Source organism: Dicentrarchus labrax, unplaced genomic scaffold, assembly GCF_905237075.1.
Source record: "Dicentrarchus labrax unplaced genomic scaffold, dlabrax2021, whole genome shotgun sequence".
NCBI lineage: Eukaryota > Metazoa > Chordata > Actinopteri > Moronidae > Dicentrarchus > Dicentrarchus labrax.
In genome coordinates, this window is record NW_026136705.1 from 14,417,078 (window position 1) to 14,430,772 (window position 13,695).

The 13,695-nt window shown below is 40.3% G+C and overlaps 1 protein-coding gene across 6 annotated transcripts in view; it reads right to left on the reverse strand.

Annotated features, from left to right (window-relative positions):
* Positions 1 to 11,936, reverse strand: part of LOC127364090 (glutamate receptor 3-like) — a 69,480-nt gene extending 57,544 nt beyond the window's left edge. For 3 of the 6 annotated variants that reach the window (XR_007884976.1, XM_051401247.1, XM_051401246.1), the window contains exons 1-2: positions 11,453 to 11,936; positions 10,873 to 11,031 (exon numbers count right to left, since the gene is read on the reverse strand). Coding sequence is in view for 5 of the 6 variants with exons in the window: in XM_051401247.1 (XP_051257207.1) it covers positions 10,873 to 11,031; positions 11,453 to 11,540 (247 nt within the window). In the remaining variant the exon portion in view is untranslated. The remainder of the gene's footprint in view (positions 1 to 10,872; positions 11,032 to 11,452) is intronic. The other 3 variants (XM_051401244.1, XM_051401243.1, XM_051401245.1) reach the window with 2 other exon arrangements.
* Positions 11,937 to 13,695: the final 1,759 nt, after the last annotated feature.

Consider the following 13,695-nt stretch of genomic DNA (forward strand, 5'->3'; position numbering starts at 1 on the left):
AAACACCCACATCTGCCTGTTATTACTGTCATTACTGTTGCTCTCTCCTTTTCCTCCCTCACCCTTTTCTCTTCAGCTCTCGCCACCTCGTCAGACTTAACAGGTAGATGCAGCCGCTACAGTAGCATCAACATTGTCTTATATCTTGCTGAAACTCGGGGCTTTACAGCTTTCAGGGTCTCTCCAGCAGACAGCTAGGGATCTTTTTTTGAGTCTATCATAAACCTTGCTGATGTAGGGATGAACCTGTACTGTATGTGCACAGCAGAGCCAAACCTACAAAGTGAATTCTTAAAGCTCTATTGCTGAGGGGGAATGGGGGGTGGGGGGGGGGGGGCTGCTGCACTCGGCTGAAAAGGAAACACCGCACAAAGTGAGAAAATTGAACTTTGTGCATATAAGAAAGTGAGAATGAGGAAAATGATAGAGGAGGACTCACACTGAGATGAGAAGGTGAACATTCTTGGGCTGAGAGGCTGGTCGGTGAGAGCCTTGAGGTTTGAGGGAATTGGATACTGCACTTGGACAAAGTGAGGACAATGACTTTACTTTTTGTGACGATAACAAATAACCTGTTTATTCGAGTGCTGCTGCCTGGTGGGAAGTTATTTTTCTACTGCCGTCTGAGAGAAGTGCCTGGAGTGATACTAGAGGAGAGAGCAGAGGGACGACTTCAGTTTGTTTTCCTGAGGGAGAGGAAGGCCGTGTTGGTCTCAGCCACATGGGAATACCTGTCCCATCCCTGGGTCATATGTTCAGTAAGAGAAGAAGGCAGAGGACACAGCACAAAAACGTGCAGTTGCTGTCCCAGAATTGCCAACTTGTAAAGGATGGGGTCAAACAGAAAGCAGAAACACCGACTACAGTGTATTCACAAACTATTTTATTATAATGTTAATAGAAGGTACAGAATGTGCACTGGCAAAGCAAACCAGCTAGTGTGAAGCATGTTTCTCTGAAGATAATTCTGCCTTTAAAGCTTAATGAAGACCTTTTACATCCATTCAAAGCCTATTCACAACAGTAAATACCCCATACATACACCATACTACATGTATCATGTACAACCTCTTTCCTAACCATCTAAAGACTCTAAAGCAATGCTACTGGCTCTGAGAGGATGTACTTAAGCATAGTGATGCTTTGAGCTTAGTTTAGCAAGTTAACATGCAAACACTGGCTAATTAGCACTAACCAAAGTACAGTTGAGGCTGATGCTTTGCTAGTATTTAGTCATAAATAAATAAGTACATAATAAGAATTGGACAAATTTAAAATTTGACCTTCTGATGGCACAAGATGAAAGGTCATTTCAATTAATCCTGAGTGGAACATAAATGTAATGGCAATCTATCCAATAGTTGTTGAGACATTTCAATTAAAGCAATGTGGTTGCACTAGAGGAAAAGTCAGGGGATCACTAAAGTCAAAAGAATTCAAGCTCACAAGCATACGAGCAGGTAGGCAAGTAAACCCACATTATCTATGAATTAGCCCCTCAGTATGTGAAAGCAGGGGAACAATATAACATACTGTGGTTAGAGCAAAGTTAAAGTCTATCTAATGCAACACAAAAATCTTCATTTGGGTCTGTTTAGACTTTATTTTCAGTCTCAGCTGACTATTGGTTTCCTACTATACATTAACCATAATAATTTCTGTGTTGTCCGTGCATTCATCAGCTGATACAGACCTCACCCAGAGTGAGTGCTGCACACCGGTTCTGACATCCGTTTTTTTTTTTTTTTTGTGACACACAACTATTAACTCCTGATGTCACATGTGGGGTTACGCAACCTCTGCATGATGTACAACTGTGGGAAGAACTACAGTATGAAACTGTAAATCAAGGTGATGCATTTTCCTGTCATGAGAACTTCGGCCAATTCACTAGACTACTTATTCCTGCCAAACCAACAATGTTGATGTATTGCATTAATAGTTGCAGATTACATCAAAAAGGATAGAAAATGTTGAGTCAGAAACTTGACAGAAACAAATTAAGTGCTGTGAACTCTAAAAAACTAAAAGTAATCAAGATCTCCTTGCACGTTTTAAAGGAGATCGTCAAATGAGACAGCATTACTAGGCTGGACAGAGGATGCCAACAAATCTTGCAAATGTGCTGACTGACAGACACTCAGCAAATTCAGTGTTTCTTCATGGAAACAAGCTGGGCCACTAAGCTGTGCCATCTTCTGAATGATGATTTGCAGGGTTAGAAGAACACACAGCCAACATCCATCCCTTGTTATTCCAGGTAACATGTTTGCTTTGCATCTTTGCATTCTGCCTGCAGCTGCTCAGTGTGTCAGCTGGACAGGATGTACAGGGATATTGTAGGATCTCAGGACTCTTTCAGCTGAGCGAGGACACATTCCAGTTGGTTGCAAGTATTTCCAAACATCAAAGCTGTAGTCATATCAAAGTTCACAGAGTTCACTTAGAGCCAATTTTCACCCTCAATAATTCAGCTTCTGCTTTTACAGAGCCATGGAAGAGCTCAAGCCTTCCCAGAGTGCACTGAGCATCAGGCAGAGAGATACTGAAGAGGTTGGATAAACACACATATAATCACCCACTTACTAGACATACTACATTCAGTAGCTCCGCTTAGATCTGCATGTCTATGGGCTGTGAGAGGCAAACCCATTCAACAACAAGCTCTTTTTACATCTCACTACATCTCACAATACAAGAAAGCCTAAACAATTTACATCCATGATAACTACATTTCCTGTTTTTATCCAATTGAAACCCTGAGGGTAACTTTCTAATGCTACTGTTGTGCACAGGCATCCAAAAAAAAAAACAACAAAGTGTGTTTGCAATTTAGTTTTCCTCAGTATTGATGAGAAGGATAAAGCAGCCAAGATTTTTGAATAAGCATAAGTGGAGGCATGTCAAATTAAAGGAAAACTAAATATTAAAGTATATCTTTGATACAGTAAAAAAAAAAACACGTAAACAGGTCATTAACTGCACACCTCCCTCCTGTAACCATAGCTAATGTCTGTTTCTAAGGCATAAAATATGAGCTTAGATGATTAGATGTCTGTCCTGTGCTGACCCTTAAAATCCTCCTGGTACTTTCACTTGAATCCGTTGCAGTGTTTGACTTTTAAGAACGCTGTAATCCAATAGATTTTCTTCCTTTTTATTTGGGCATCTTACTCCTTCAAGCTAGTTAACATTTTAGTAATGATGTAGGACAAACCTGACAGTAAATAATAATAATCATTTCCATCACATAAATCAAAACAAACGGAAACTTGACTGACCAACATTATAATTTACAATGTAAAGCATAATTCTGCTGTCGGATTTTGCAACTGTATTTTCACATTGCATTCGTTGTGCCACATAAACATGAAAGCAAAAATTAAATTGGGCTGTGTGATTTGAATTTAATGAAGATGAAATGAAAACAAAATGTCATCATTAGTTTGCATTTTCATTTGAATAATGGCAGACTGATGTTACGTCCATTTATGTTCTGTGGGTGGACACAGTAAAAGCAACCCCCCACCTAAGGAGGCCAGATGAACACTGTTCATATTATAAGGCTGTTGTGTAATACATATACAATACAATATATATTTAGGAAATTAGGATATTAATTAACATACAGTACTTCAAATGTGAAATAAAAACTGTCAAACTAAGACAAAGAGTCTACAACCATGCTAGCAGCTCAGTGAAGCTGATGGTGCTTTGAGCTAAACCATCTTAGATTACCATGTCAGCATGCTAGCATTTGTTAATTAGCACTAAACACAAAGTACAGCTGAGGCTAATGGGAATGTTATTAGGAATGTCTGCACTAAATGTCATGGCAATCCATCCAGTGGATTGAAATACTTCAGTGTGGACCAAAGTGGTGGACTGACCGACTGACTTCCATTTATAGATCCACGTGCTAACATGATAATAATAGAAAAAGATACCATAAATACATTACATATGCATGTGCATGAGCTTTTGAATAGTGACTCCCCACAGCATCTCACCTGGTACTGAAAGGTTCGTTAAGACCTGCTAGTTCAACTTCACCATAAAATCTCAGTAAATGGTTGTTGGGATAAAAGTCTGACTGAAGGCCAAGTACACGAGGTTCAAAGGATCCGTGTGTTATGACATGTAAGTGTTTCATATTTGTGTGCACATTACCGTCTGCATTGTTGTGCAATTCGTCTCAGTTGACCAACCACAGAGAAAGCAGAGGGCATATAGGGACTGAAGCCTGAGTAGGTGTTTCTCCTCAGGCAGTGTGGTTGCATGTTGGCTGGAATTCCCTCTTCCCTACCGATTGCAGCTTTGTAAAAGCACACATTTTCTTCCAGTGGGCTACCCCCGGCAGATTCTCATTACACGCAAAAAAAACGGGACAACGCTGGTTGGATTAGCCCTAATCTGAGAAATACAACTGGATCCATCCCACATGCTATAACAACATGACAGAAGGAAATCTACAGCAGCGATACAGAGATAGGGCCTGTGGCTACTGGAGTCTTGTATGGAAGAATACACTTCAGTATTTCACTGCAGCGCAGTAAAAGCACTGCTAACACTCCACCTACACATGCTTTGCATATACTGCAACAACATCATCCAAGGACCACTATTACAAGAGACAGAGGAATACAGCACACTCAATTTAAAAAAGGTTGTAATGCTGCAGAAGACACTGCAAATTAAAAGTACATCAAGAAAATGCAGTAAAGTGGAAAATGTGATGGCTGTGTGCAAAGTAGTAGTAGGTCAATTAATTCAATACAATATCAAAATTCTTAATTTCAGTTTATGGGTTAGAATTTATTATAAAACACACAACTCGTTTCATTTAATTCATTTCAGTTCTGGTGCTCAGTATTGTAACATAACATGACACAAATGCCTCACTATGGACAGAAAATAGGCTGAATAAAGACAACAAGTATCAAATATGAATAAAACACCAAAACAATGAAGCAGCTGAGTTTGTAAAGCGACTCCTTTACATTCAACAACTCTTCCCAAATCTATGAAAGAAGCTCCTCTAAATTATTCACTGCCCCGATGGCATCTTTGGTTTTCTTTTGCATACTTCTGTGTAGTTCACAGCTTGTTGTCCTTAGATACTCTCAGGTAACATTTAGTAAACAACAGCAACACTTTTTGGAGGCAGCCTCACTAAAGGACGTTGTGTAAGACTGCAACAAATTGCTGCTGCAGCATCACTGTAGCTTGTCAGTAGTGATCACCGTCGCTCCGTTACAGCACTGACATGTACACACATTCAGATGTACAGGATGAAAGACTAACTGCACATCTCCAGTGGCTTGCCCCTGGACCTATTCCGCCATTTTGCAGCATTACAATCTGCCAGAGTTGAGGGACTCAGTTTGAGAAAAACAAGAAATAAGAATCTTTCTTACAATGGCTGTGAACCTGTTGGGCTAAATACATTTTAGCCTCTGTTACGGCCATTTCTTTAGCATCAGTACTCCCTTGTTCAAAGAAAGCTAATGCATTTATGCTGCATGATGACCCATGAGTGTTGTCTTGCCCCACAGCAATAGACCCTAAAAGCTCTTATTAAACTAAGGGTCAAGCCATGTATTCATGTCGGTGAAAGAATCAGTTAGAAAACAGCACCGCCCGCAACTTGAATGACTCTTTAGTTAGATCAAATTAATACAAAGACATTCTGAGAGCTTTTATGTTTTTAGTATGCTCCTTTAGTAGGCATGACAAATCTGAGGATGAGTACTTGTCAACTTGGGGCAGGTCATCCAAACTGACAGGACTCTGGCTGCAGTAGCAGTAACTCAGATATTTTTATCAGTGCATCGTGATAAAAGGACATGCTTATGGGTAAGTGTCTCTTTTTTGTTCAAGGACTCCCGAATCGAGAGGCTCCATTTAAAGCTTTCAAATGTAACACACACATACAAGATTGTCCAAATATCTAAGCAAAGGTGGTGAATGTGCTTTTCACGCTGAACCAGTTTTGATAATTGAATTTAGGCGTGCACAGTGTAGCGTGGTCTTGTTCTTTCCTCTCATTATCAGTGACCTCGCTGACTGATGCGACCATATAAAAAAATAGAACTAATCATTTGTTGTATGGAAACACATGTATTACTCTGGCCAAACAGTGTGGATTAAGATAGAAACCATCATACAGACTGCTCTCCCTCAGGCCAAACAATTTGACAACCTTGTCCGTGGTGCTCATGCATCATTCATGACTTGTCGGTTTAAATGAGGTCTTAGACATATGATGGATCCAAGGTTGTTATATATTGTTTGGTTACATTCCAGCATGTTTGTTTTGCTTCAGTAACTACAGCAAAATGTATGTAAAGCACTGAAATGTATTTACCTTTAGATATTACAATATTTATAAAAGCTCTAAAGCTCTAATGATCTAATGAGTGAAAACGTCCTCTGATGAGCAATTTTTTTTCTTCTTCCAGAAACCACACAGCTTCTGAGTTTCTGCATTGGTAAATACTTAAATGAATAGTTTACATTTTGTGGAATACGCTTTTTTGCTTGAGAGTTAGATGAGAAGATCGATATCATTTGTCAGCCATGGGCCTATTAGCTTAGCTTAGCACAAAGACTGAAGACAGCTAGCTTAGCTCTGGCCAAATAAGGCTCACTAATTAACATCTTACATTTTCACTGGTTGCCTGGCAACCTCACAGACACTAAAAGGTTATTGGGCCCCGCCAAAAAAATGGTCAGACACATAATCCCCCAACATAATGTGTCATTTTTACATTAAGTTTTCTGTACAAATTAAACTAACAAGATGCAACATGTTAATTAATGAGCTTGAGAGGTGCTTTAAGAGGTGTTTCCGGTCTTTCTGCTAACTGTAGATTCATATTTGGCGTACAGACGCGTATCAATCCTCTCATCTAACTCTCAGGAAAGAAAGTAAATACACGTATATCCCAAAATTTAACATCATTCCTTTAAATAATATACTGAACCTTAACCATTAGAGAATATAATCCAGTATACATAGCCAACTATAAACAATATGACTTTCTCGTCAGTCGAAGGTGATTCTTTCCCTCGTTTACTTATACTTTACTCAAAAGTTTTATAAATTACATGCTGGAATTTGAATATGCTGATGTGTGCTGCAACTCCTCCCTCCCCTGCCTGCATGGTTTCTATGCAGATAACAAAGCAATGAAAATGATGGGATAGTTTCAGCTGCAACCATTAATGTTCTACAAATACTTTTTCACATGCTGCATTTTAATACAAACATTGCAAAAAATGGAAATGTCCTTATTTGGACACAGCTTATGAGTCAATGTAGTGAACCGCAGTTTTAATAATGCAAAAGAAGAAGAAGAGGAGGAGGAGGAAGAGGAGGAGGAGATCTGGCTACATGAACTGGTCTATGCTGCATTAGTGGGACTGTCCATTGCCTACACACTGAAGTGCTCTAACATTAGCCTCTGTCTGAGCAGCCTCACACTGGTTGAGTCATCACAGAGGGAGGATAGGTAGCTATAATAAACGCTCAAATAAGAAACACATTGTTAGATTGACATTTGATTAATTTAAATGGTCCAAATGATCATATCTGGAAAGATTCTGGCCTGACCAAATTCATCCTGCTGCCACTTTAGACATGAGGAATGAAAAAGTCTTTAAAAATGCATGATGTTATGGTATATTGTTTTTACATGGCATAGTGGTGCAACAGATTAGAAACATATACAGTAGAAACTTTACTTAATTTACAAGCATTTTACACACAAGTAATACGAAGCTCAGCTACTTAATTACACAGTGAGTAAGTATGCTTTGGAAATGGAGATATGAAATGTTCTGTTTCAGCTGTCTGCTCTGTCACCATATCCAAAAACTATAATCCCACATGCACTTGGTTTAACTCCCCCCTGAATGTCCAGCCGTGCCAGCGGCTCTGTCTCCGCTGTTCCTTCCTGCCCTGACCTCACTCTTAATGGATATAACCTTCGCATTTCTGCATTTATGCACACAATCTGTCCTGGTCCTGGGGCAAGGTGTCACATCAATACATCCTGCAGCCTCACTCCAGCCAGCCACAAATTGGTGAGATAATAAACACAACAGCACAGTGAAGTTCTCTTTGTCGGAATCAATTCAATCAAGCAGCAGTGACTGGAAATTGTTTGCTGCGATGTATCACTGGCTGTTTACAGGTTTGTTTGTTTCTCAACTTTCATAGCTGCAAAGCAAGCATCAAAGTGAAGATTCAGTGTCTCTGGTCAGGAAGTTGGAGAACAGCCATATATTAGTAAAGAGGGACTGAGATAGAGAAAATGAAAGCTTGCTGAGAATTGATTTTTCCATACTGGAGAACAAACTGGAGCTACACACACTACAACTGGACTATAGCCTTCCACCTATTGATCCCCACTGCCAATAACACCGTCATTTGCCATCAGGGATTTGTAACAATCATTATATACTGACCCAGCTGGAGGACAGCAGTGTTGTCCTGCTTTAATCCATTCAAAATCCATACAACAAATGAGCTCTGAGCAAAAAGTAATTCCTCTCATTTATACAACTATTTTATGTATTTGTTTAACAAAAGGGGACATTTTATAGACAATCTTAAAGATCATAAGCAATTAGCAGATTTAAAATCTTAGTCGTCTTAACACTTGCTAATATTATCAAAATTAACGATGTGAGCCGTGGGAAAGCATAGCAATGACTAACCAGAATAGAAATGTGTCAAATCATAATCATCACATTCGCTACATCAACACCTGCCAGGCAAGCAGGGCATTATGCAATCCAGACGACTAAAAATAAGAATCATGGAGTTTGGTGCATTTTCAAGCAGTGCCTTAGTCACAAGCTGGCCTGGCCAGTCTGCACAATGAGCTGCTCACTGGTCTCTTTCAACCTGGAAGCATCTAGCTTAGCTTGCATCAGCTTATCTTGCTAAAATTAATCCTCCTGATTATCTTGTTTTTTCTTCTTATCCTTTAGGAAGAAAAAACTTAAGCTTCTTTCAAAAACAATGGATTCAGGTTTGCTCACTGTGGAATCCTGGCTATGGTCTGAATATTTAATAGCTGCATGATACAAAAATATACAGCAATTGCTTTTGTGATTCAACAGGCTTATATTTCCCCAGTTTAACTCAACAGGGCTCCACTTGTGGCAGAAATACATCTTTTTAGCTCCCTACAAAAACTTGGTGGGTGGTGATATGAGTAGAATGTAGCATTAGAAGCAATATCCTGCAGAATAAACGCGCATGACATCCTATATAATAATATATTTTCAATGTTGACCAAAAATATGGAGTAAAAACAGCTCATTGACACAGTCACAAGAATAGTGTTTGACTGTATCAGTCATTTTAAATAATGGCTGGCTTTTGACTTCCTGGAATTGGAAAACACACCCAAGAAGGAGAGTTTATCCCTGATCTGGACAAGCCAAGCATGTAGTATTTGTCTCTTACTCAATAACAACCGCTGAAGTGCCCTTGAGCTAAGCACTGACCCCACAGCTCCTCCAGTGTAATCACTCAGCAGTCGACAATGCAATGCAGTGCAAGGCAGGCAGCGCCAGGGTGTCAGTGTCTTCCCTGCTGCACTCACCAACAACTACACCATTTCAACAGCAGTTTGCATTTTCATTAAAGCTGATCCAAAGATATATGAGGGTACAACTGTGTTAAACTTTTTATGTTTTTTTGGCCTTTCTGTCATTTCATTAGGTTACAAAGCCACTCTCTACGGGAGCTGGCAGAGTTTGGAGAGCTACAGCTGATCCTTAAGTGGGAAGTGCAGTTGGTGGGAAGAAAGATAACAAATTAATTCTCCAGACAGAACTTGGTGCCCTATATGGCAGAGGAGTGACTGGTAGACCAATTATGAAGCGATCTCACACTCCACAGCCCTTTCTATCAAATCCATCATGTTTGTAGAGATGACTACATGGATTACGACAGGTTACAGTTGATACATGAGGCTATTTATCAATCAAAAGTGTTGTCAGAAGATGGTGCTGCTAACCTAATGTGTAATGTGATATTTTAAATCATTATCAATAGCTTGATTTGGACACATGGACAACTTAAAGATGGCTACTTATCTACATTATATTTGACTAGTAGGCAATTTTTTACCTTTCAAATATTCAACATAACATTTTCATCAAGTTGCAGAGGTGAAGATTACATCACTTTTTTCATTTGACTGTGGAGAGACGGGCAAGTTTAAGGAGAAAGACCAGATCAAATGCAAATTGTTGCACAATACAACCAACTTAACCAGTATAGCCACCATCACAATACGCATTACAACCATCAACTAAATGTCACAGCCTGATAGAACCAGAGTAGCAGTGTTTTTCGGCCCCGATGTCAAGTACAGTCGTCTGCAGATCAGCTTCTCTGGAATTACTGAATTACTCAGTTTACAAAATCACTGTGTTTGGCCAATTACAGGCCATCATGCTCCATCATCCAGCTGGTGAATTTTGGATGGCGTGACTGAGAAGTTTGTGTATGAGGCCAGACACTTGGCAGGTGTCTGTGGGTTTTTTTTTTATTTTAAAGCAATGATCTATTTTATTCAAACACCAATTTCAGCTCATAAACATCTGTGTAATTTTTGGATTAGCCTGCCAGTGGGACAAGAACAGCAACACATATCTCACATACTGCGTGTGTGCCTGAGTGTTAGACTGCATCATTACTTCTGGATACAATTTGGGAACATGTAATTGCGTCGTTTTTTTTATTGTTTGTTTGTTTTTCCAAAAACAGTAAAAGGGATGAGGTTTTCCTGCTGTTTTAATGCAGAGACAATTCTTATTAACCAGTGTATACAGTGTGAAACTACTCACAGGCGTGTGTGACAGAGAAACTGTTGGAGGACTCCAGGTTGTCAACATTGTAATTGAGGTGGAAGGGTTTCTCCGTCACATTCTGGTTGGTGTTATACAGCTGGACAGCAAACCTGAAGGCGCTGTGCTCCTGCACCGTAGAACGCATGAACAGTCCACCTACAGGAGAGAAAATGTCATATATAACAGCTCTGGTTAGTTCAGGAAGAAATTAATTCCCGTTTTCAGGATGTGACTTTTTTACAGAATGAGGGCAGTGCCGTGCCATTACGCATTATTGCACAGATGATCAGTTAATTTGAAGAAAGGAGGCCAAAAAATGAATGTGTTACCACTCACTAAATAATGCACTGCAGATAGGCTACTGAAACTCGCCTTTTGACCATTTGGATCAACTCTGCTTTTTTACCAAACCGCCACAAAGACGCGCAAGATCCCACAACCTTCTGGCTTTATGAGAAGTGAACTTGGTAATGAATTATGCAAATAACCCAACGAGTGCGACTTGCAGAGACGTGTCCTATTTAGACTATGTGAACAAAGAAATGTATGTGCAGTCAGAGCATCCCGTTGAACTTACCAATGTTGATTTGATTTGGAAACCCTGCCAACGAGTCCCCCCAAAAATACAATAAAACAAGCACTGTCGCTATTGTGCGATGCCACATTTTTCTCCGAGAAGTGAAATCAACTCCTGGTCTGGATGTGACAGAGGAGAAGCAGGGAGAACCATGTACACGGGCTTGTACGCAAAGAAATCCACAAGATGCGGCGGGTCTCTCTCACTCACTGTGTGCACCCACGTTGAATGTGTGCCAGCGCAACTGCAGCGCCAGCCCTGTGCTGCTGCTGGAAACCTAAAGGCAGTGTTTTATCTCAAAGATGGTGGTGGTGGAGAAGAGGAAAAGCGGATCTCCTTACTGTGGATAAGGACCAATGAAATGGGCCAGAGAGAGAGAGAGAGAGAGAGAGAGAGAGAGGAGATGAGGGAGGGAAGGGGGGGCGTTTATCAAACTTGGTCTGACGTTGAATTATAATAAGAGCAACCTCCCGTCTTCCTCCTCACGTCACTGCAGAGTTGGTGTGCGCGCCTATGAGTGTGTGCCTGTGAGAGAGAGAGAGTTTGTGTGTGTGTGTGTGTGTGTGTGTGTGTGTGTGTGTGTGTGTGTGTGTGTGTGTGTGTGTGTGTGTGTGCGTGTGTAGCCTCTGCTGGGTTTGGTGTGTGTGGTGCAAAGGCAAGGCAGCATACACCAGCATCCAGTCAGTATGGACCAATAGTAGTGCTGACTTGTGAGTGTGTATATAGGCCATGTCTATCCATCTATCTATCTATCTATCTATCTATCTATCTATCTATCTATCTATCTATCTATCATCTCTAATCTTGTCTCCCTCTCTGTTGTGTAGCAGCACTCATACTCATGCAGCAGCAGTCCTGCACACCAGCAACATAATCTTAGGCTGTCCCCTGCAGGTGTTTGAGTGCAGAGACTGTAGATGTGGGAGCGAATGCACTGATTTATCACTGTTTAATCACTGGTTGCCAAGTGGCCTAACTAAGGCTAAATATTAGTATCCTAATCGACTTACTGGTGTTAAGTCATTTGAATTTCACTTTTTGTTGGCAACACAAACAGCTGACGCAGGGAGTGCAGGGCGGCGACCTAATTTGTGGACCATCATACTGTAGTGGTGTGTTTGGGGTTTGAGTTCTCATTGGTAAAAGTCTAAATGAATATATAACGTCAGCGTGGCATCAAGTACTTTTGATCTGCAGTACATTTCCCAGATAATCTATGTATTTAATTTGTCATTGACAACAGCTAACATTGGCATTTTAGCATGTAAACAATGTGAAGTTGAATGTACATTACCAATACGTGCAAAGCATATGACGGTCACTATTTGCATCTTTTCACATTCAGGCATTGTGTCGTATTGTTATCAGCCTATACAACGTGTTTCATTAGCCAGCAGACAACCTGAAGTTGCTAAAACACACAGTTTCCTCTTTGATGCCCATATGGTAGATAAAACATAATAAACTGCCCTCTGGGTGCCCTTGAAGTGGACAAAATGTGACACACTGCCATAAAGATAGATTTTCTAGGAAATGAGTTTGCTTCTATGTGCTTCTAAATGGTAAAATAGTTCAAAGTTACCAATGTGTAGTAGTTATGCTTTTAATCTGAGTCACATAATAAGTCATTTGAGTTTGTTTCATCATAAATGCATCACAACTTTCTGCATGCTTGTTCCTCCACCCCTGCCCCTCAGACTGAGTCCGCCACTGCCTGAAGTTAACATATTTATTAACTGCCATACAATTAGTTGTCTGTCTTAAAAACTAGCTGTATCTCATACAAACAGCAGAGTCTACAAGGAAGAGATCTCTGAGCTTGTAGAGACTTCAGTTGTTTGTAATTTAACATGGTCCATACAATTATTACATCATCAACACAACAGGAAGTTGTGCTCTGCCTGCCAATCAGACTGTCATGAGAACAGGACAATATCACCACACCAGCAGCGCAGCATGCAGTCATCTGTATCACGTAACCAGCTGATTGTCAGGCTATAAAATACAACGACATCAGCGAACCTGCAGCTAATCTCAAACATGCTCCGTGCTCCTACTGAAGCACTCCTGCTTCATTTTGGTGCTTTCCGCTAGAACACTGCAGCTCTATTCACTTCTGTCTTAAATCAGTAGTCTGTAATGTCTGCAGCCTGTGCTAAATGCAGAGTAGGTTTACAGGTGATTTTCAGTCTTTCATAGTGTTTTTTTATTATACTGTAGTGTATGATTTAAAGCACATCCTG